We start from the raw sequence: 24,286 nt of genomic DNA, 5'->3' as shown, positions 1-24,286 counted from the left end.
CCCAGATAGTATTGGAGCAATATAGATTTAAACTAAAACATAACTGTAAGTTGAAAGCTGGAGGGTAATCAAATTGTAAAAAAGCAGAAAGTTGATTTGTTATAGTAATATGAATAGATTGGATGATTGCATACTTTGTGTTCTCCTCTACGCCTGACCCTTTTCCTTTCCTCCTACTTCCTTTTACCTTTTATATCCCCTACCCTATTCTTGTTAAAAATATTTTAAAAAGAGAAAAGATGCAAAAAGATGTGTTGCAAGAAATGAAACACTACAGAAATGAGCTATAGTACCTGTGGATGGTTTAGTTTCTGCTGGTTTGGATATCGGGGTAGAATGAAGAGATGTGGCTATTGCTGTGGAGACTTTAACTGTGGGAGTCTTGGATGAACTTGGAACTTCTGAGGATGTGGAGACTGCCGTAGTGCGTGTAAAAGTGATGGTTGGTATAGGTGGAGGTTCTGTGGAGGTTTGGGAGATGGCAGGAGATGTGGCCACTCCTGAGGTGGTGCCCATAAAAACGGTAGTGGCACCAGTTGTGGAGACTGGAGAAGATGTTCCTGGGAAGCAGTGCGAAGAGTCGCAACATTGGAATCGAATCTGGTAATTTAAACACGTTTTAGATGCTCCTGTCTGGTCTGCATTAAAGCAACGAAGGCCATCGCGGAGGTTGCACTCAACATTCTGTCCGAGAAGAAAAATATTCACATCTGGATATTCCTCTGCACGGCACTCTATGTTTCGGGGATTCTTGCAGACCTCTATACCTTCCATGCGAATGTGTTCAAGTGTCTCAAAATCACCATCATTCAAACGAGAGGTTGGATGGTGGGTATCGAACCATTCGGTCCACTGGCATATAGGCAGGCAAGTGGTGGAGGTGATACCTGGAGCAGTGGAAATGGGTGAGGAAAGAGTGCTTTTTGTTGAACTCACAGGTACCTCAGGGGTACTTTCTGTTGTTGGTAGCAATGCCGTGGGCTTGGATACAGGGGTGGACTGCAGAGATACAGCAGTAACAGTGGAGCCTTTAACGGAAGTGACTGAAGTTGTGCTGGGTGAAGCCGAGACCTCTGGAGTGGTAGAGACCACGGTGGTGCGAGAAGTGGTGCTCGGCACAGGCGGAGCTGGTGTGGAGCCCTTGGGGGTGCCTGGAGAAGTTTCCTCCTCTGGAGTGGTTCCTGGAAGAGCTGTGGTAGCAGCAGTTGTGGCTCCTGGCGTGGATGTTTCTTTCCCGCAGTGGGAGTAGTCGCAGCACTTGTATCTGACTTCGTAGTCGTAACACATTTTATACTTTCCGGTCTGATCCGCATTGAGGCACTGCAGTCCATCACGGAGGTTGCACGTCACCTTTTGTCCAAGAAGAGACAAACTCACCTCGGGATAGTCCGCTGCCCGGCATTGAATGTCTGTTGGATTCTCGCAGACCTTGTGCCCCTCTGAGAGGATATCTTCCAGTGTTTCGAAATCGCCATCACGTGAACTAGAGCTTGGATAGTAGGTACTGAACCACTGGGTCCACTGGCAGTTGGGCTGGCAAGTGGTAGAGGTGATTCCAGATGTGGAGGAAGCGGGTGGGGTAAGAATGCTTTTTGTTGTACTGACAGGTACCTCAGGGGTACTTTCTGTTGTTGGTAGCAATGCCGTGGGCTTGGATACAGAGGTGGACTGTAGAGATACAGGAGTCACGGTGGAGCCTTTAACGGAAGTGACTGCGGCTGTGCTGGGTGAAGCCGGGACCTCTGGAGTGGTAGAGACCACGGTGGTGCGAGAAGTGGTGCTGGGCACAGGCGGAGCTGGCGTGGAGCCCTTGGAGGTGCCTGGAGGAGTTTCCACCCCCGGAGTGGTGCCTGGAGTGGTTCTCACTGTTGTTCCCCCAGATACCCCCGGGGTTTCTTCCCTTGTGGATATCACCGCTGTGGGCTTGGATACAGGGGTGGATTGTAGAGATACAGCAGTCACAGTGGGTCCTTCAACAGAAGTGACAGTGGGTGTGCTTGCTGAACCCGGAACCTCTGGAGTGGGGGAGACCACGGTGGTGCGAGAAGTGGTGCTGGGCACAGGCGGAGCTGGCGTGGAGCCCTTGGAGGTGCCTGGAGGAGTTTCCTCCTCTGGAGTGGTTCCTGGAAGAGCTGTGGTGGCCGCAGTTGTGGCTCCTGGCGTGGATGTTTCTTGCCCGCAGTGGGAGTAGTCGCAGCACTTGTATCTGACTTCGTAGTCGTAACACATTTTATACTTTCCGGTCTGATCCGCATTGAGGCACTGCAGTCCATCACGGAGGTTGCACGTCAACTTTTGTCCAAGAAGTGCCAAACTCACCTCGGGATAGTCCGCTGCCCGGCATTGAATGTCTGTTGGATTCTCGCAGACCTTGTGCCCCTCCGAGAGGATATCTTCCAGTGATTCGAAATCGCCATCACGTGAACTAGAGCTTGGATAGTAGGTATCGAACCACTGGGTCCACTGGCAGTTGGGCTGGCAAGTGGTAGAGGTGATTCCAGATGTGGAGGAAGCGGGTGGGGTAAGAATGCTTTTTGTTGTACTGACAGGTACCTCAGGGGTACTTTCTGTTGTTGGTAGCAATGCCGTGGGCTTGGATACAGGGGTGGACTGTAGAGATACAGGAGTCACGGTGGAGCTTTTAACAGAAGTGACTGCGGCTGTGCTGGGTGAAGCCGGGACCTCTGGAGTGGGGGAGACCACGGTGGTGCGAGAAGTGGTGCTGGGCACAGGCGGAGCTGGCGTGGAGCCCTTGGAGGTGCCTGGAGGAGTTTCCTCCTCTGGAGTGGTTCCTGGAAGAGCTGTGGTGGCAGCAGTTGTGGCTCCTGGCGTGGATGTTTCTTGCCCGCAGTGGGAGTAGTCGCAGCACTTGTATCTGACTTCGTAGTCGTAACACATTTTATACTTTCCGGTCTGATCCGCATTGAGGCACTGCAGTCCATCACGGAGGTTGCACGTCAACTTTTGTCCAAGAAGTGCCAAACTCACCTTGGGATAGTCCGCTGCCCGGCATTGAATGTCTGTTGGATTCTCGCAGACCTTGTGCCCCTCCGAGAGGATATCTTCCAGTGTTTCGAAATCGCCATCACGTGAACTAGAGCTTGGATAGTAGGTATCGAACCACTGGGTCCACTGGCAGTTGGGCTGGCAAGTGGTAGAGGTGATTCCAGATGTGGAGGAAGCGGGTGGGGTAAGAATGCTTTTTGTTGTACTGACAGGTACCTCAGGGGTACTTTCTGTTGTTGGTAGCAATGCCGTGGGCTTGGATACAGGGGTGGACTGTAGAGATACAGCAGTCACGGTGGAGCCTTTAACGGAAGTGACGGCAGGTGTGCTGGGTGAAGCCGGGACCTCTGGAGTGGTAGAGACCACGGTGGTACGAGAAGTGGTGCTGGGCACAGGCGGAGCTGGCGTGGAGCCCTTGGAGGTGCCTGGAGGAGTTTCCTCCTCTGGAGTGGTTCCTGGAAGAGCTGTGGTGGCCGCAGTTGTGGCTCCTGGCGTGGATGTTTCTTGCCCGCAGTGGGAGTAGTCGCAGCACTTGTATCTGACTTCGTAGTCGTAACACATTTTATACTTTCCGGTCTGATCCGCATTGAGGCACTGCAGTCCATCACGGAGGTTGCACGTCAACTTTTGTCCAAGAAGTGCCAAACTCACCTCGGGATAGTCCGCTGCCCGGCATTGAATGTCTGTTGGATTCTCGCAGACCTTGTGCCCCTCCGAGAGGATATCTTCCAGTGTTTCGAAATCGCCATCACGTGAACTAGAGCTTGGATAGTAGGTATCGAACCACTGGGTCCACTGGCAGTTGGGCTGGCAAGTGGTAGAGGTGATTCCAGATGTGGAAGAAGCGGGTGGGGTAAGAATGCTTTTTGTTGTACTGACAGGTACCTCAGGGGTACTTTCTGTTGTTGGTAGCAATGCCGTGGGCTTGGATACAGGGGTGGACTGTAGAGATACAGGAGTTACGGTGGAGCCTTTAACGGAAGTGACTGCGGCTGTGCTGGGTGAAGCCGGGACCTCTGGAGTGGTAGAGACCACGGTGGTGCGAGAAGTGGTGCTGGGCACAGGCGGAGCTGGCGTGGAGCCCTTGGAGGTGCCTGGAGGAGTTTCCACCCCCGGAGTGGTGCCTGGAGTGGTTCTCACTGTTGTTCCCCCAGATACCCCCGGGGTTTCTTCCCTTGTGGATATCACCGCTGTGGGCTTGGATACAGGAGTGGATTGTAGAGATACAGCAGTCACAGTGGGTCCTTCAACAGAGGTGACAGTGGGTGTGCTTGCTGAACCCGGAACCTCTGGAGTGGGGGAGACCACGGTGGTGCGAGAAGTGGTGCTAGGCACAGGCGGAGCTGGCGTGGAGCCCTTGGAGGTGCCTGGAGGAGTTTCCTCCTCTGGAGTGGTTCCTGGAAGAGCTGTGGTGGCAGCAGTTGTGGCTCCTGGCGTGGATGTTTCTTGCCCGCAGTGGGAGTAGTCGCAGCACTTGTATCTGACTTCGTAGTCGTAACACATTTTATACTTTCCGGTCTGATCCGCATTGAGGCACTGCAGTCCATCACGGAGGTTGCACGTCAACTTTTGTCCAAGAAGTGCCAAACTCACCTCGGGATAGTCCGCTGCCCGGCATTGAATGTCTGTTGGATTCTCGCAGACCTTGTGCCCCTCCGAGAGGATATCTTCCAGTGATTCGAAATCGCCATCACGTGAACTAGAGCTTGGATAGTAGGTATCGAACCACTGGGTCCACTGGCAGTTGGGCTGGCAAGTGGTAGAGGTGATTCCAGATGTGGAGGAAGCGGGTGGGGTAAGAATGCTTTTTGTTGTACTGACAGGTACCTCAGGGGTACTTTCTGTTGTTGGTAGCAATGCCGTGGGCTTGGATACAGGGGTGGACTGTAGAGATACAGGAGTCACGGTGGAGCTTTTAACAGAAGTGACTGCGGCTGTGCTGGGTGAAGCCGGGACCTCTGGAGTGGGGGAGACCACGGTGGTGCGAGAAGTGGTGCTGGGCACAGGCGGAGCTGGCGTGGAGCCCTTGGAGGTGCCTGGAGGAGTTTCCTCCTCTGGAGTGGTTCCTGGAAGAGCTGTGGTGGCAGCAGTTGTGGCTCCTGGCGTGGATGTTTCTTGCCCGCAGTGGGAGTAGTCGCAGCACTTGTATCTGACTTCGTAGTCGTAACACATTTTATACTTTCCGGTCTGATCCGCATTGAGGCACTGCAGTCCATCACGGAGGTTGCACGTCAACTTTTGTCCAAGAAGTGCCAAACTCACCTCGGAATAGTCCGCTGCCCGGCATTGAATGTCTGTTGGATTCTCGCAGACCTTGTGCCCCTCCGAGAGGATATCTTCCAGTGTTTCGAAATCGCCATCACGTGAACTAGAGCTTGGATAGTAGGTATCGAACCACTGGGTCCACTGGCAGTTGGGCTGGCAAGTGGTAGAGGTGATTCCAGATGTGGAGGAAGCGGGTGGGGTAAGAATGCTTTTTGTTGTACTGACAGGTACCTCAGGGGTACTTTCTGTTGTTGGTAGCAATGCCGTGGGCTTGGATACAGAGGTGGACTGTAGAGATACAGCAGTCACGGTGGAGCCTTTAACGGAAGTGACGGCAGGTGTGCTGGGTGAAGCCGGGACCTCTGGAGTGGTAGAGACCACGGTGGTACGAGAAGTGGTGCTGGGCACAGGCGGAGCTGGCGTGGAGCCCTTGGAGGTGCCTGGAGGAGTTTCCTCCTCTGGAGTGGTTCCTGGAAGAGCTGTGGTGGCCGCAGTTGTGGCTCCTGGCGTGGATGTTTCTTTCCCGCAGTGGGAGTAGTCGCAGCACTTGTATCTGACTTCGTAGTCGTAACACATTTTATACTTTCCGGTCTGATCCGCATTGAGGCACTGCAGTCCATCACGGAGGTTGCACGTCAACTTTTGTCCAAGAAGTGCCAAACTCACCTCGGGATAGTCCGCTGCCCGGCATTGAATGTCTGTTGGATTCTCGCAGACCTTGTGCCCCTCCGAGAGGATATCTTCCAGTGTTTCGAAATCGCCATCACGTGAACTAGAGCTTGGATAGTAGGTATCGAACCACTGGGTCCACTGGCAGTTGGGCTGGCAAGTGGTAGAGGTGATTCCAGATGTGGAAGAAGCGGGTGGGGTAAGAATGCTTTTTGTTGTACTGACAGGTACCTCAGGGGTACTTTCTGTTGTTGGTAGCAATGCCGTGGGCTTGGATACAGGGGTGGACTGTAGAGATACAGGAGTTACGGTGGAGCCTTTAACGGAAGTGACTGCGGCTGTGCTGGGTGAAGCCGGGACCTCTGGAGTGGTAGAGACCACGGTGGTGCGAGAAGTGGTGCTGGGCACAGGCGGAGCTGGCGTGGAGCCCTTGGAGGTGCCTGGAGGAGTTTCCACCCCCGGAGTGGTGCCTGGAGTGGTTCTCACTGTTGTTCCCCCAGATACCCCCGGGGTTTCTTCCCTTGTGGATATCACCGCTGTGGGCTTGGATACAGGAGTGGATTGTAGAGATACAGCAGTCACAGTGGGTCCTTCAACAGAGGTGACAGTGGGTGTGCTTGCTGAACCCGGAACCTCTGGAGTGGGGGAGACCACGGTGGTGCGAGAAGTGGTGCTAGGCACAGGCGGAGCTGGCGTGGAGCCCTTGGAGGTGCCTGGAGGAGTTTCCTCCTCTGGAGTGGTTCCTGGAAGAGCTGTGGTGGCAGCAGTTGTGGCTCCTGGCGTGGATGTTTCTTTCCCGCAGTGGGAGTAGTCGCAGCACTTGTATCTGACTTCGTAGTCGTAACACATTTTATACTTTCCGGTCTGATCCGCATTGAGGCACTGCAGTCCATCACGGAGGTTGCACGTCAACTTTTGTCCAAGAAGTGCCAAACTCACCTCGGGATAGTCCGCTGCCCGGCATTGAATGTCTGTTGGATTCTCGCAGACCTTGTGCCCCTCCGAGAGGATATCTTCCAGTGATTCGAAATCGCCATCACGTGAACTAGAGCTTGGATAGTAGGTATCGAACCACTGGGTCCACTGGCAGTTGGGCTGGCAAGTGGTAGAGGTGATTCCAGATGTGGAGGAAGCGGGTGGGGTAAGAATGCTTTTTGTTGTACTGACAGGTACCTCAGGGGTACTTTCTGTTGTTGGTAGCAATGCCGTGGGCTTGGATACAGGGGTGGACTGTAGAGATACAGGAGTCACGGTGGAGCTTTTAACAGAAGTGACTGCGGCTGTGCTGGGTGAAGCCGGGACCTCTGGAGTGGGGGAGACCACGGTGGTGCGAGAAGTGGTGCTGGGCACAGGCGGAGCTGGCGTGGAGCCCTTGGAGGTGCCTGGAGGAGTTTCCTCCTCTGGAGTGGTTCCTGGAAGAGCTGTGGTGGCAGCAGTTGTGGCTCCTGGCGTGGATGTTTCTTGCCCGCAGTGGGAGTAGTCGCAGCACTTGTATCTGACTTCGTAGTCGTAACACATTTTATACTTTCCGGTCTGATCCGCATTGAGGCACTGCAGTCCATCACGGAGGTTGCACGTCAACTTTTGTCCAAGAAGTGCCAAACTCACCTCGGGATAGTCCGCTGCCCGGCATTGAATGTCTGTTGGATTCTCGCAGACCTTGTGCCCCTCCGAGAGGATATCTTCCAGTGTTTCGAAATCGCCATCACGTGAACTAGAGCTTGGATAGTAGGTATCGAACCACTGGGTCCACTGGCAGTTGGGCTGGCAAGTGGTAGAGGTGATTCCAGATGTGGAGGAAGCGGGTGGGGTAAGAATGCTTTTTGTTGTACTGACAGGTACCTCAGGGGTACTTTCTGTTGTTGGTAGCAATGCCGTGGGCTTGGATACAGAGGTGGACTGTAGAGATACAGCAGTCACGGTGGAGCCTTTAACGGAAGTGACGGCAGGTGTGCTGGGTGAAGCCGGGACCTCTGGAGTGGTAGAGACCACGGTGGTACGAGAAGTGGTGCTGGGCACAGGCCGAGCTGGCGTGGAGCCCTTGGAGGTGCCTGGAGGAGTTTCCTCCTCTGGAGTGGTTCCTGGAAGAGCTGTGGTGGCAGCAGTTGTGGCTCCTGGCGTGGATGTTTCTTTCCCGCAGTGGGAGTAGTCGCAGCACTTGTATCTGACTTCGTAGTCGTAACACATTTTATACTTTCCGGTCTGATCCGCATTGAGGCACTGCAGTCCATCACGGAGGTTGCACGTCAACTTTTGTCCAAGAAGTGCCAAACTCACCTCGGGATAGTCCGCTGCCCGGCATTGAATGTCTGTTGGATTCTCGCAGACCTTGTGCCCCTCCGAGAGGATATCTTCCAGTGTTTCGAAATCCCCATCACGTGAACTAGAGCTTGGATAGTAGGTATCGAACCACTGGGTCCACTGGCAATTGGGCTGGCAAGTGGTAGAGGTGATTCCAGATGTGGAGGAAGCGGGTGGGGTAAGAATGCTTTTTGTTGTACTGACAGGTACCTCAGGGGTACTTTCTGTTGTTGGTAGCAATGCCGTGGGCTTGGATACAGAGGTGGACTGTAGAGATACAGGAGTCACGGAGGAGCCTTTAACGGAAGTGACTGCGGCTGTGCTGGGTGAAGCCGGGACCTCTGGAGTGGTAGAGACCACGGTGGTGCGAGAAGTGGTGCTGGGCACAGGCGGAGCTGGCGTGGAGCCCTTGGAGGTGCCTGGAGGAGTTTCCACCCCCGGAGTGGTGCCTGGAGTGGTTCTCACTGTTGTTCCCCCAGATATCCCCGGGGTTTCTTCCCTTGTGGATATCACCGCTGTGGGCTTGGATACAGGAGTGGATTGTAGAGATACAGCAGTCACAGTGGGTCCTTCAACAGAGGTGACAGTGGGTGTGCTTGCTGAACCCGGAACCTCTGGAGTGGGGGAGACCACGGTGGTGCGAGAAGTGGTGCTGGGCACAGGCGGAGCTGGCGTGGAGCCCTTGGAGGTGCCTGGAGGAGTTTCCTCCTCTGGAGTGGTACCTGGAAGAGCTGTGGTGGCAGCAGTTGTGGCTCCTGGCGTGGATGTTTCTTGCCCGCAGTGGGAGTAGTCGCAGCACTTGTATCTGACTTCGTAGTCGTAACACATTTTATACTTTCCGGTCTGATCCGCATTGAGGCACTGCAGTCCATCACGGAGGTTGCACGTCAACTTTTGTCCAAGAAGTGCCAAACTCACCTCGGGATAGTCCGCTGCCCGGCATTGAATGTCTGTTGGATTCTCGCAGACCTTGTGCCCCTCCGAGAGGATATCTTCCAGTGATTCGAAATCGCCATCACGTGAACTAGAGCTTGGATAGTAGGTATCGAACCACTGGGTCCACTGGCAGTTGGGCTGGCAAGTGGTAGAGGTGATTCCAGATGTGGAGGAAGCGGGTGGGGTAAGTATGCTTTTTGTTGTACTGACAGGTACCTCAGGGGTACTTTCTGTTGTTGGTCGCAATGCCGTGGGCTTGGATACAGGGGTGGACTGTAGAGATACAGGAGTCACGGTGGAGCTTTTAACAGAAGTGACTGCGGCTGTGCTGGGTGAAGCCGGGACCTCTGGAGTGGGGGAGACCACGGTGGTGCGAGAAGTGGTGCTGGGCACAGGCGGAGCTGGCGTGGAGCCCTTGGAGGTGCCTGGAGGAGTTTCCACCTTCGGAGTGGTTCCTGGAAGAGCTGTGGTGGCAGCAGTTGTGGCTCCTGGCGTGGATGTTTCTTGCCCGCAGTGGGAGTAGTCGCAGCACTTGTATCTGACTTCGTAGTCATAACACATTTTATACTTTCCGGTCTGATCCGCATTGAGGCACTGCAGTCCATCGCGGAGGTTGCACGTCAACTTTTGTCCAAGAAGTGCCAAACTCACCTCGGGATAGTCCGCTGCCCGGCATTGAATGTCTGTTGGATTCTCGCAGACCTTGTGCCCCTCCGAGAGGATATCTTCCAGTGTTTCGAAATCCCCATCACGTGAACTAGAGCTTGGATAGTAGGTACTGAACCACTGGGTCCACTGGCAGTTGGGCTGGCAAGTGGTAGAGGTGATTCCAGATGTGGAGGAAGCGGGTGGGGTAAGAATGCTTTTTGTTGTACTGACAGGTACCTCAGGGGTACTTTCTGTTGTTGGTAGCAATGCCGTGGGCTTGGATACAGGGGTGGACTGTAGAGATACAGCAGTCACGGTGGAGCCTTTAACGGAAGTGACTGCGGCTGTGCTGGGTGAAGCCGGGACCTCTGGAGTGGTAGAGACCACGGTGGTACGAGAAGTGGTGCTGGGCACAGGCGGAGCTGGCGTGGAGCCCTTGGAGGTGCCTGGAGGAGTTTCCTCCTCTGCAGTGGTTCCTGGAAGAGCTGTGGTGGCAGCAGTTGTGGCTCCTGGCGTGGATGTTTCTTGCCCGCAGTGGGAGTAGTCGCAGCACTTGTATCTGACTTCGTAGTCGTAACACATTTTATACTTTCCGGTCTGATCCGCATTGAGGCACTGCAGTCCATCGCGGAGGTTGCACGTCAACTTTTGTCCAAGAAGTGCCAAACTCACCTCGGGATAGTCCGCTGCCCGGCATTGAATGTCTGTTGGATTCTCGCAGACCTTGTGCCCCTCCGAGAGGATATCTTCCAGTGTTTCGAAATCCCCATCACGTGAACTAGAGCTTGGATAGTAGGTACTGAACCACTGGGTCCACTGGCAGTTGGGCTGGCAAGTGGTAGAGGTGATTCCAGATGTGGAGGAAGCGGGTGGGGTAAGAATGCTTTTTGTTGTACTGACAGGTACCTCAGGGGTACTTTCTGTTGTTGGTAGCAATGCCGTGGGCTTGGATACAGGGGTGGACTGTAGAGATACAGCAGTCACGGTGGAGCCTTTAACGGAAGTGACGGCAGCTGTGCTGGGTGAAACCGGGACCTCTGGAGTGGTAGAGACCACGGTGGTGCGAGAAGTGGTGCTGGGCACAGGCGGAGCTGGCGTGGAGCCCTTGGAGGTGCCTGGAGGAGTTTCCACCCCCGGAGTGGTGCCTGGAGTGGTTCTCACTGTTGTTCCCCCAGATACCCCCGGGGTTTCTTCCCTTGTGGATATCACCGCTGTGGGCTTGGATACAGGGGTGGATTGTAGAGATACAGCAGTCACAGTGGGTCCTTCAACAGAAGTGACAGTGGGTGTGCTTGCTGAACCTGGAACCTCTGGAGTGGGGGAGACCACGGTGGTGCGAGAAGTGGTGCTAGGCACAGGCGGAGCTGGCGTGGAGCCCTTGGAGGTGCCTGGAGGAGTTTCCTCCTCTGGAGTGGTTCCTGGAAGAGCTGTGGTGGCAGCAGTTGTGGCTCCTGGCGTGGATGTTTCTTGCCCGCAGTGGGAGTAGTCGCAGCACTTGTATCTGACTTCGTAGTCGTAACACATTTTATACTTTCCGGTCTGATCCGCATTGAGGCACTGCAGTCCATCACGGAGGTTGCACGTCAACTTTTGTCCAAGAAGTGCCAAACTCACCTCGGGATAGTCCGCTGCCCGGCATTGAATGTCTGTTGGATTCTCGCAGACCTTGTGCCCCTCCGAGAGGATATCTTCCAGTGATTCGAAATCGCCATCACGTGAACTAGAGCTTGGATAGTAGGTATCGAACCACTGGGTCCACTGGCAGTTGGGCTGGCAAGTGGTAGAGGTGATTCCAGATGTGGAGGAAGCGGGTGGGGTAAGAATGCTTTTTGTTGTACTGACAGGTACCTCAGGGGTACTTTCTGTTGTTGGTAGCAATGCCGTGGGCTTGGATACAGGGGTGGACTGTAGAGATACAGCAGTCACGGTGGAGCCTTTAACGGAAGTGACGGCAGGTGTGCTGGGTGAAGCCGGGACCTCTGGAGTGGTAGAGACCACGGTGGTACGAGAAGTGGTGCTGGGCACAGGCGGAGCTGGCGTGGAGCCCTTGGAGGTGCCTGGAGGAGTTTCCTCCTCTGGAGTGGTTCCTGGAAGAGCTGTGGTGGCCGCAGTTGTGGCTCCTGGCGTGGATGTTTCTTTCCCGCAGTGGGAGTAGTCGCAGCACTTGTATCTGACTTCGTAGTCGTAACACATTTTATACTTTCCGGTCTGATCCGCATTGAGGCACTGCAGTCCATCACGGAGGTTGCACGTCAACTTTTGTCCAAGAAGTGCCAAACTCACCTCGGGATAGTCTGCTGCCCGGCATTGAATGTCTGTTGGATTCTCGCAGACCTTGTGCCCCTCCGAGAGGATATCTTCCAGTGTTTCGAAATCCCCATCACGTGAACTAGAGCTTGGATAGTAGGTATCGAACCACTGGGTCCACTGGCAGTTGGGCTGGCAAGTGGTAGAGGTGATTCCAGATGTGGAGGAAGCAGGTGGGGTAAGAATGCTTTTTGTTGTACTGACAGGTACCTCAGGGGTACTTTCTGTTGTTGGTAGCAATGCCGTGGGCTTGGATACAGGGGTGGACTGTAGAGATACAGCAGTCACGGTGGAGCCTTTAACGGAAGTGACGGCAGCTGTGCTGGGTGAAACCGGGACCTCTGGAGTGGTAGAGACCACGGTGGTGCGAGAAGTGGTGCTGGGCACAGGCGGAGCTGGCGTGGAGCCCTTGGAGGTGCCTGGAGGAGTTTCCACCCCCGGAGTGGTGCCTGGAGTGGTTCTCACTGTTGTTCCCCCAGATACCCCCGGGGTTTCTTCCCTTGTGGATATCACCGCTGTGGGCTTGGATACAGGGGTGGATTGTAGAGATACAGCAGTCACAGTGGGTCCTTCAACAGAAGTGACAGTGGGTGTGCTTGCTGAACCTGGAACCTCTGGAGTGGGGGAGACCACGGTGGTGCGAGAAGTGGTGCTAGGCACAGGCGGAGCTGGCGTGGAGCCCTTGGAGGTGCCTGGAGGAGTTTCCACCTTCGTAGTGGTTCCTGGAAGAGCTGTGGTGGCCGCAGTTGTGGCTCCTGGCGTGGATGTTTCTTTCCCGCAGTGGGAGTAGTCGCAGCACTTGTATCTGACTTCGTAGTCGTAACACATTTTATACTTTCCGGTCTGATCCGCATTGAGGCACTGCAGTCCATCACGGAGGTTGCACGTCAACTTTTGTCCAAGAAGTGCCAAACTCACCTCGGGATAGTCTGCTGCCCGGCATTGAATGTCTGTTGGATTCTCGCAGACCTTGTGCCCCTCCGAGAGGATATCTTCCAGTGTTTCGAAATCCCCATCACGTGAACTAGAGCTTGGATAGTAGGTATCGAACCACTGGGTCCACTGGCAGTTGGGCTGGCAAGTGGTAGAGGTGATTCCAGATGTGGAGGAAGCAGGTGGGGTAAGAATGCTTTTTGTTGTACTGACAGGTACCTCAGGGGTACTTTCTGTTGTTGGTAGCAATGCCGTGGGCTTGGATACAGAGGTGGACTGTAGAGATACAGGAGTCACGGTGGAGCCTTTAATGGAAGTGACTGCGGCTGTGCTGGGTGAAGCCGGGACCTCTGGAGTGGTAGAGACCACGGTGGTGCGAGAAGTGGTACTGGGAACAGGCGGAGCTGGCGTGGAGCCCTTGGAGGTGCCTGAAGGAGTTTCCACCTTCGGAGTGGTGCCCGGAAGAGATGTGGAGGCTGCAGTTGTGGCTCCTGGCGTGGATGTTTCTTTCCCGCAGTGGGAGTAGTCACAGCACTTGTATCTGACTTCGTAGTTGTAACACATTTTGTACTTTCCGGTCTGATCCGCATTGAGGCACTGCAGTCCATCACGGAGGTTGCACGTCAACTTTTGTCCAAGAAGAGCCAAACTCACCTCGGGATAGTCCGCTGCCCGGCATTGAATGTCTGTTGGATTCTTGCAGACTTTGTGCCCCTCTGAGAGGATATCTTCCAGTGTTTCGAAATCGCCATCACGCGAACTAGAGCTTGGATAGTAGGTATCAAACCATTGGGTCCACTGGCAGTTGGGCTGGCAAGTGGTAGAGGTGATTCCAGATGTGGAGGAAGCGGGTGGGGTAAGAATGCTTTTTGTTGTACTGACAGGTACCTCTGGGGTAATTTCTGTTGTTGGTAGCAATGCCGTGGGCTTGGATACAGGGGTGGACTGTAGAGATACAGCAGTCATGGTGGAGCCTTTAACGGAAGTGACTGCGGCTGTGCTGGGTGAAACCGGGACCTCTGGAGTGGGGGAGACCACGGTGGTGCGAGAAGTGGTGCTGAGCACAGTCGGAGCTGACGTGGAGCCCTTGGAGGTGCCTGGAGTAGTTTCTACCTCCAGAGTGGTTCCTGGTGCAGCTGTGGTGGTTGTAGTTGTGGGTCCTGGTGTGGATGTTTCTTGGCTGCAGTTGGAAGATTTGCAACATTCAAATCTGACTTGATAATTTAAACACCTTTTTAAGTTCCCTGGCTGGTCTGCATTGAGGCAACGCAGTCCATCATTGCGATTGCACTGAATCTTCTGTCCAAGAAGAGTCAAACTGACATCAGGATATTCCTCTGCCCGACACTCTATGTCTTGTGGCTTCTTGCACACCTGTCCCCCTTCAGAGCGGATTTGTTCTAATGTCTCAATATCACCGTCATCTAGATCAGAACTTGGATAATAGGTATCAAACCATTCGGTCCATTGACATTTGGGCTGGCAAATTGTCGATGTTCTGGACGTAGGTTCTGGTGTTATTGTAGACAAAAATTTTGTAGTAGGCATGGTTATGGGGGTAGATTGAAGAGATGTGGCTGTTACAGTGGAGCTTTCAACATGGGTAACTCCAGGTGTGCCTACTGAACCCGGGACCTCTGGAGTGGGGGATACCACAGTGGTGCGAGAAGTGGTGCTGGGCACAGGCGGAGCTGGCGTGGAGCCCTTGGAGGTGCCTGGAGGAGTTTCCTCCTCTGGAGTGGTTCCTGGAAGAGCTGTGGTGGCAGCAGTTGTGGCTCCTGGCGTGGATGTTTCTTGCCCGCAGTGGGAGTAGTCGCAGCACTTGTATCTGACTTCGTAGTCATAACACATTTTATACTTTCCGGTCTGATCCGCATTGAGGCACTGCAGTCCATCGCGGAGGTTGCACGTCAACTTTTGTCCAAGAAGTGCCAAACTCACCTCGGGATAGTCCGCTGCCCGGCATTGAATGTCTGTTGGATTCTCGCAGACCTTGTGCCCGTCCGAGAGGATATCTTCCAGTGTTTCGAAATCGCCATCACGTGAACTAGAGCTTGGATAGTAGGTATCGAACCACTGGGTCCACTGGCAGTTGGGCTGGCAAGTGGTAGAGGTGATTCCAGATGTGGAGGAAGCGGGTGGGGTAAGAATGCTTTTTGTTGTACTGACAGGTACCTCAGGTGTACTTTCTGTTGTTGGTAGCAATGCCGTGGGCTTGGATACAGAGGTGGACTGTAGAGATACAGCAGTCACGGTGGAGCCTTTAACGGAAGTGACTGCGGCTGTGCTGGGTGAAGCCGGGACCTCTGGAGTGGGGGAGACCACGGTGGTGCGAGAAGTGGTGCTGGGCACAGGCGGAGCTGGCGTGGAGCCCTTGGAGGTGCCTGGAGAAGTTTCCACCTTCGGAGTGGTTCCTGGAAGAGCTGTGGTGGCCGCAGTTGTGGCTCCTGGCGTGGATGTTTCTTTCCCGCAGTGGGAGTAGTCGCAGCACTTGTATCTGACTTCGTAGTCGTAACACATTTTATACTTTCCGGTCTGATCCGCATTGAGGCACTGCAGTCCATCACGGAGGTTGCACGTCAACTTTTGTCCAAGAAGTGCCAAACTCACCTCGGGATAGTCCGCTGCCCGGCATTGAATGTCTGTTGGATTCTCGCAGACCTTGTGCCCCTCCGAGAGGATATCTTCCAGTGTTTCGAAATCGCCATCACGTGAACTAGAGCTTGGATAGTAGGTATCGAACCACTGGGTCCACTGGCAGTTGGGCTGGCAAGTGGTAGAGGTGATTCCAGATGTGGAGGAAGCGGGTGGGGTAAGAATGCTTTTTGTTGTACTGACAGGTACCTCAGGGGTACTTTCTGTTGTTGTAGGTAACTGTGTCTTGGATATATGAGATGTTGTCATTGTTGAACCTTCAAGTGGAGTTATTGGTATTGTTGTAGCTGAGGTTTGTATTCCTATTGTTTGCGTTGGAGGTTGTTCGCTTGTTGACTGCCCAACGGTTGGCATGTGCGTTGTTTCACTTTTTGTAATGTCTGATTTTGTTGTTGTTTCTGTAGTAGTTGTAGTGAATGGAACAGTTGTTTGGACTCCACAGGGTGCAAATTCACAACAAAAGAACCTTATCTCGTAATTGTAACAGATTGGTGGATTCTGATCTTTGTTATTGCAGATCAAACCATTTGTCTTTGTGCATGTTATCTTCTGACCGAGGGATTCCAACTTCTCAGTGGGAAAACTTTGAGCCCTGCATTCCACATCGTCTGGAATTTTGCATACATTGTGTCCTCTCGCTCTTATTTTTTCTGGTGTTTCATAATCCCCATTATTTGGTCCATACTTTGGGTAGGTGACATCATACCATTCTGTCCATTCACATATTAAGTGGACACATGTTGTTGTACTTGGTGTAGTTGATTCTGTAAAAACAGAACAGTGTCTTTAGTTTAATCAGCTTTTTTACTTAGAAACTTTCTTTGGTATTGGTTTTGTGCAAATTGTGTTTGCATATTCTCCAATTACTCTTTTTGTAAAGGAAAGTGTTAGGATTGAACATACGTATATGTTTTTATGGAAGACAAATAAGAAATGTGTTCAATTTCATTGCAACCCAAGGTGGCTTCCAAATTTTGTTGTGCAGCTAAGTGATATGACTACTGAAAGAACTGGCTGAAGAACTTTCAAAACCGCTATCCATTATTTTCTTGAAATCATGGGAAATGGGTGAGTTGCCAGAGGATTGGAGGAGGTCTAATGCTGTCCCTATCTTCAAAAATGGCAAAAAAGAGGAGCCTGGGAACTACAGGCCAGTCAGCCTGACATCAGTCGCAGGCAAATTTCTGGAACAGATCGTAAAGTAGTCATTGTGAAAGCACCTAGAAAACAATGCAGTAATACAGTGGGGTCTCTACTTAAGAACGTCTCTACTTAAGAACAATCCAACTTAAGAACAGCTCCATTTGCTAAATTTTGTTTCTACTTGAGAACAGAAATCCAAGATAAGAACAGGAAAAAAAACCTTTCCTGCTCTTTTTTTAAGGTCATCTTAGGTTAAAAAAAAATTCTCCCCCTAGTGGTAGAGTACGTATTAACCAGCTTCAATGTACGAACGCACCTCTACATAACAAAAAAAACCCCATCCAGAACGGATTAATTGGTTTTCAGTCCATTCCTATGGGAAATTTTGCTTCAACTTAAGAACGTTTCAACTTAAGAACACCATTCCAAAACGGATTAAGTTCTTAAGTAGAGGTTCCACTGTAGTTTCCTTGGACAGAAAAGAGCAGATACGGATTAAATGGTTTTCAATGCATTCCTATGGGAAATGCAGATTCAACATAAGAACTTTTCAACTTGAGAACCACCTTCCAATACGGATTAAGTTCTTAAGTAGAGACCCCACTGTAGAAGCCAACATGGATTTGTCAAGAACAAATCCTGGTAAACTAATTTGATCTCATTTTTTGATCTAGTAGCCTCCCTGAAAGACAGAAGGAATGCTGTAGGCGTAGTATATCTTGACTTCAGCAAAGCTTTTAACAATGTGCCCCGTGATATCCTGATTAGCAAGCTAACTAGGTGTGGGCAGGATAGATCAAGTGTCAAGTGGATACACAGTTGGCTACAGAATTGTAGTCAGAGGGTAATGATTAATGGGTCCTTCTCTAACTCAGAGGAGGTCACAAGTGGGGTACCCCAAGGCTCAGTCCTGGGCCTGGTGCTCTTCAAGATTTATATTAATGACTTGGATGAGGGAGTGCAGGGAATGCTTGTCAAATATGCAGATGATACAAAGTTGGGTGGAATAGCTAGTACCCTAGAACAGTGGTCTCCAACCTTGGGCCTCCAGATGTTCTTGGACTACAACTCCCAGAAGCCTTTACTACCACCTCTGCTGGCCGGGATTTCTGGGAGTTGAAGTCCAAGAACATCTGGAGGCCCAAGGTTGGGGACCACTGCCCTAGAAGACAGAAACAAAATTTAAAATGACCTTGATAGAATAGAGCACTAGGCCGAAAACAACAGAATGAAATTCAACAGTGATAAGTGCAAAGTACTGTCCCTTGGAAAAAGAAACCAATAACACATTTACGAGATGGGGGATACCTGGTTCAGTAAAACTATGAACAAGAAGGATCTTGGAATTGTCATAGACCACAAGCAAAATATGAGCCAACAGAGTGATATGGCTACAAAAAAGGCAAATGCTATTTTAGGCTGCATTGATAGAAGTAACATTTCCAAATCCTGGGAGGTGCTAATCCCCCTCTATTCAGCACTGGTTAGGCCTCACCTTGAGTATTGTGTCCAGTTCTGGACACCACATTTCAAGAAGGATTCTAACAAATTTGAAGAAGTTCAGAGGAGAGCGACAAGGATGATCAGGGTGCTGGAAACAAACCTTCATGAGGAAAGGCTGAAAGAATTGGGAATGCTTAGCCTTGAGAAAAGAAGACTAAGGGGTGATATGATAGCACTTTTCAAATATTTGAAAGGCTGTCATATAGAGGAAGGGTAAGATCTCTTCTCAATCATACCAGAGTGCAGGACATGCAACAATGGACTCAAGTTAAACAAAGCCAGATTTCGGTTGAATATCAGGAAAATATTCCTAACTGTTAAAGCACTAGGACAGTGGAACCAGTTACCTCAAGAGTTGGTGAGTGCTCCAACACTGGAGGCATTCAAGAAAAACTTAAGATGATCACCTGGCAGATATGCTTTGATTGTATCCCTGCATAGAGCAGGGGGTTGGACTTGATTGCCTTGTAGGCCCCTTCCAACTTCACTTTTCTATGATTTCTATGATTCTAGGACAGTGTATTCTCAAGTGTGGCAGAAAAAAAATAGACAATAACATATATGGTCATCTGGTATAATTATGGTAAAAGGCAACTCTCCACCATCAAAGCACATGTGAAGTAAAGGCATTTCTAATTGCGTGAAGAAAACTATGACTAGTTGATGTTTATTTCAATTCAGGCAGAGAATGCTGAGAAGGAAAATTATGTAGTATTGTTCCTGGCAATACATTACTCCCATGTTTTAAGGTGAAGGGCTGAGTAGGCTGTGACTACACAGTGAGGGAACTGCAAATTAACTCACCTCTCACTGTACATTGGGGTACAGTATTTGGTTCTCTTTAATATGTGGTCACAGAAGCACTGGGGGGAAAAGCCTTCTACAGTGGGGTCTTGACTTGAGAACTTAATCTGTATTGGAAGGTGGTTCTCAAGTCAAAAAGTTCTCAGGTCAAATCTGCATTTCCCATAGGAATGCATTGAAAACCATTTGATCCGTATCTGCTCTTTTCCGTCCATAGAAACTAATGGGAAGCTGCTATTCCGCCTTCGACCACTAGAGGGGGGATATTTTGTTTCTTTTTTTCTTAGGTCAAGAAATGTTCAGGGAAGGCAGGGAAAATACAGTCCAGGCAGTACAGTACCAGGCAGTCGGAAGACTGTCTCCCAATCCACTCTCTAAATGCTGGGAGGAGTGAGGAAGCAGACAGGCACCCTTTTCACTGGCCAACAGTTAACTGAAAGTTCAAATTTTGCACTTTCCCTGCCTCCCACGTGGTTTTTTTCAGTTCTTAACTCAAATCTAAGTATGTAAGTCAAGTCAATATTTTCCTATGAGAGTGGTTCTTAAGTCAAAATGTTCTTAACTCGAGCTGTTCTTAAGTCAAGACCCCACTGTACCTACAGTTTCATTTGAAGGACCTGTAGGTAGTGCACTTCAAAGGAACTGACTTAAGAAAGCTTTCCTCCCAATGACCTATGCATTGTATCTTGCCAGAGAGAGAGAGAACCTATGCTGTTAACAAAATGAATGAATAAACAGGAGTGTGGGGGAGGAGGCTTTTAAGAAAAAGAAGCAACAGCTTAGGGGAACAGAGGCTTTGCAGAGAGAAGTAAGTACTAGCGCTGTGTGTGTGTTTGTGTGTGCATGCATACTCTCTCCCCGCCATTGCCCCTTTCCCTCTCACAAACACCCCTTGCTCTCTTTTCTCCATCTGCTCTTTCCCCCAGTCTCTTCTACAGACCAGCCACACACCTCCATCTGCACATGAAAAAAAGCCCTTTCAAATCTTTCTAGCAAGAAAAAAAAAGATGTAGACTTGAGCCAGGAGGGGGAAAAAAGCCAGTTTGCAAGCCTAAAGGGCTGGACGGATTCAATTTAGTCTTTGTGTCATGTGGGCAAGAAAAATGAATTTTAATTCACCCATTTTATAAATGGAGCAAATCCCAAAATGTTTGATGGTGTAGGCAGGCTCTAAAATTCCCCTCCTTCTAGGACTCTCTGTGTCTTTTCTAACAGGAGACTGGTGCTATATACATTACATCAAGTCAATGACTTTCAGTTCATTGAGTTCAGTGGAGCTTACTGCTGTCTAAGTGCACACAATTGCCCCAGATGTTCATTGCTTTACCTGCTCCACTTGTTGTTGTAGCTGAAACAGTAGTAAATGTAAATGGTGTTGTTGTGCTAGGCCCAGCACATTTGTAGAGTTCTCTACTAATTGTTCCATTGACATCACAGGTTGCAATTATGCACCATCCCAAGCCATCGGTGGTATTGTAGATGACATCCTTGTAGATATAGGTCTTCCCTTCATAGTGGCAGTAGCATGCTGAAAATGGGAGGAGGACATATAGTTTGTGGTTAGGCAATGACTTATGACATAGTTCCTAAACAGTTAATTACAAGCCCTCTGGCCTGGGATCCAGATGACTGAAGAACAACAAGCTTGTGTACAAACATGTTTAGTTGTCAAGATTAATCTCTGTAACTCACCTTCAGGGTCATATCTACACTCCATGCCTTTGCTGGTGCACTGGCTGTAAGAAATAATGGCAAAGTGTAAGCCATTTAAGATGCGTAACTTCACTTACTGATGTTAACTTTCAACTTAGTCCCACCTGAAGATCAATTTTACCAAACAGAATATATAATAATGTTCCACTGACAAGTGCCTTAGGTGCTATGGCCTTTCAGATGTTTTGTTGGCTAAATCTTTAGCCATATTCTGCAGCTGAGGACCATTCATTTGAATGAATTTCTAAATGCCTCAACAGAATTTTGGCCTTTTATTGTAATGTTTGACAATGAACCTGCCTGATAAAAGTTTGTTCCTTTTCTTTTTTATTCCACTGTTGCCACACTCATCTTGGGCAGCACTCTAGATGTGACAACCCCTCCAGAAACCTCCACAGGCTTCACACCAGTTCCTGTTGTGGCGGCTGTCACTGCTACATGTGTTTTTGTCTGTTGTGATTATTTGCTCTTAATTTTGTCATGCTTACCATGATTGGCATGTCTCTCTTGAGTCAAAGGTTGTTCCTGGTGGATGATAGTTACCCTGACTGTCATAACAGCCACAAACATCAACACATTTCATCTCATCTTCACTGAAATAGGGCTTATTTGCTGGGCAGTATGGGTAGCAACCTAAAAGAGTGGAAGAGAGTAGAGAAAGAAGTAGAATATATAAAATGGGGAATTAGCCGGAAGATTTCAATTTCTTGTTTTCTCTATTTTATCCTAAATTTCTTGTGGAACTTTTTTTGGTTGGGGTGTCCGTGTGCTGGGATTTCCCTCTTCTTTGGACAGCCTTTCCCCATATTTCCAAACAAAATTTCTCTGTCATAAAATAAAATGAACAGCAACACATCCAGAATTTCTCTGGAATGGGAGAAACCCATTTTTATTTGAATGATTCCTTTCAATAATTTCAATGTACTATCACCTTATTAGCCTGCAAGCCACATTTCTGTTTCCTTTGATGGCAGATTGGGCCTATTTTTAAAATATGTGCTACGTCTAAAAGCAGGTGCCATTTTTGAGCTCAGCTGTTAACTGCAAGAGGTAGAGTGGGTTGAATCTCTCACCAGTGCTTAAATATATTCACCAGATGTCAGTTTCTTAAAGTACTGAGTGCAGTTGTATTGTTTTTTAATTACAAGCCCTCCAGCCTGTGATCCAGATGACTAAAGAACAACAAGCTTGTGTACAAACATGTTTAGTTGTCAAGATCTTCAGTATATCCTGCTCTGTGTGCCCCTCCCTTTGGGGTGGGGGGACAACATGTATGGCTATTTAACAGAAGGCTTTGTCTCTCCATAATTAGCATCCACCTCCAGGGGGTCAAGTGAACATCTTTCTCCTGCAGGCATTCAGTGGCATCATGTACAGCATTCATGGATTTTGTGTTGTTCTAAAGACTGTCCTGATTTTTTCTATGAGCTGGCTGGATAGCTCAGTGGTTAAGTTATGTGGCTGCAGAGCCAGAGGTTGGGAGTTTGATTCTGCACTGAGCCGTCTGCAAGTAGAGCCAGCTTATGTGGTCTTGGGCAAGCTACACACTCTCAGTGCGCTCCCAGAGGAAGGGACCGATAAACCATTTCTAAGTATTTTACATCTAGGAAACCTTGGCAAGAGTCACCATATGACCTACTGAGAGAGGCCGACAGGGGCAACGTGTCCCTGCTGGTCCTCCTCGACATCTCAGCGGCCTTTGATACCATTGACCACGGTATCCTCCTGGGGAGGCTCTCCGAGTTGGGAATAGGGGGCCTTGCACTGGCCTGGCTCCGCTCCTTCTTGGAGGACCGTCCCCAGAGAGTCCAGCTTGGGGAGAGCGTCTCGGCCCCGTGGAATCTCAATTGCGGGGTTCCACAGGGGTTGATCATCTCCCCAATGCTGTTTAACATCTATATGAGGCCGCTGGGTGGGGTCATCAGGGGGTGTGGAGCTCGGTGTCATCAGTATGCTGATGATACTCAGCTCTACATCTCATTTCCACCTTCCGCAGGAGATGCCGTTCTGTCCCTCCAGTGCTGCCTGGGGACCATACTGCAATGGATGCAGGAGAACGGGCTGAGGCTGAACCCGGACAAGACGGAGGTACTAAGGGTGGGCGCCCCCACAGTCGGGAGCTTGGGAAACTCCCTCTCTTTTGGGGGGGTGACCCTTCCTGCTAAGGATGGGGTCCGCAGCTTGGGGATCCATCTGGACCCGGCGCTCACTATGGAATCCCAGGTGGCGTCGGTGGTCCGAACCGCCTTCTACCATCTTAGGCGGGTAGCCCAGCTGCGGCCCTATCTCGATGTTGGGGCGCTCACCACTTTGGTGCATGCGCTCGTAATCTCAAGATTAGACTACTGTAATGCGCTCTACGTGGGGCTGCCTTTGAGGCTGTTGCGGAAACTTCAGGTGGTCCAGAATGCGGCGGCCAGACTCCTCAGTGGGGTGAAAAAATTCCAACACATCTCACCCACTCTGGCCGCATTGCATTGGCTGCCCATCAGATTCCGCATCGACTTCAAAGTGTTGACGCTTACGTACAAAGCCCTAAACGGTTTAGGGCCTCGATACTTGGCGGAACGCCTTCTACCACCAAGATCTACCCGTGTCACTCGCACGAGCCAGGAGGTGAGGCTGAGGAGCCTAACGCCGAGGGAGGCCCGGAAGGAAAAGACAAGAAATCGGGCCTTCTCGGCGGTGGCTCCTCGCCTCTGGAACAACCTTCCCCCCGATATTCGCGCGGCCCCCTCGCTCGGTATTTTCAAAAAGCAATTAAAAACATTGATGTTTCGGCAGGCCTTCCCTCCTAGTTAATTCCTGATCCCCTTCTCTTTTCTTTCCTAATGTTTTAACCCAATTGTTGAACGTTTTCTATTATGTAATTCTGTTGTTTTTATAGTGTTATCCCATGTTGTAAGCCGCCTAGAGTGGTCTATCGACTAGATAGGTGGGATATAAATAAAATAAATAAATAAATATAAATAAATATGTTAGAACCAGTTTTGACAGCCCATACTGATCATTATACAAAGGATCATTTTGATTGCCTTGATTATCTTACTATTTTAAATGATAACTTGAATATCACTTTGAAGACCCATTCACTCTTGACCCCATGCCATTTTCCTGATGAGAGAAATTCTTCCCTCTTACATTCCTTGTGTTGCCATCAACCACAGAAATACCTCTGCATTCTTCCACCACTGGTAATAGCTAAATAGCTGCTTTAAGTGGGGGTGATTTAAATTGGAGAAAGAGTGCAGAAAGAAACGACATACCTTCTCCCAGTTCTGTTGCCCCAACTCAATTCAAGGACCCATATGGGCAAAGCAAAAGACATCAAGAGATCACTTAACAGATACCCTATATTATGTCTTAACAGGTTCTTAGAAAGTCTAACTGTAAGCAATTTCAC

At 50.3% G+C, this 24,286-nt stretch overlaps 1 protein-coding gene across 1 annotated transcript in view; it reads right to left on the bottom strand.

Annotated features, from left to right (window-relative positions):
* The window catches only part of LOC110089506 (uncharacterized), an 84,453-nt gene that overhangs the window by 31,887 nt on the left and 28,280 nt on the right, over nt 1-24,286 (bottom strand). Inside the window, 6 exon segments of the mRNA XM_078383677.1 lie at nt 294-8,073; nt 8,076-8,113; nt 8,115-16,484; nt 20,498-20,698; nt 20,863-20,906; nt 21,372-21,516. Coding sequence (XP_078239803.1) covers nt 294-8,073; nt 8,076-8,113; nt 8,115-16,484; nt 20,498-20,698; nt 20,863-20,906; nt 21,372-21,516 — 16,578 coding nt within the window.

Source organism: Pogona vitticeps, chromosome 1, assembly GCF_051106095.1.
Source record: "Pogona vitticeps strain Pit_001003342236 chromosome 1, PviZW2.1, whole genome shotgun sequence".
In the NCBI taxonomy this organism is placed as follows: domain Eukaryota; kingdom Metazoa; phylum Chordata; class Lepidosauria; order Squamata; family Agamidae; genus Pogona; species Pogona vitticeps.
The sequence above is the reverse complement of the archived record's forward strand: the minus strand, read 5'-3'. Positions and strand labels throughout refer to the sequence as shown.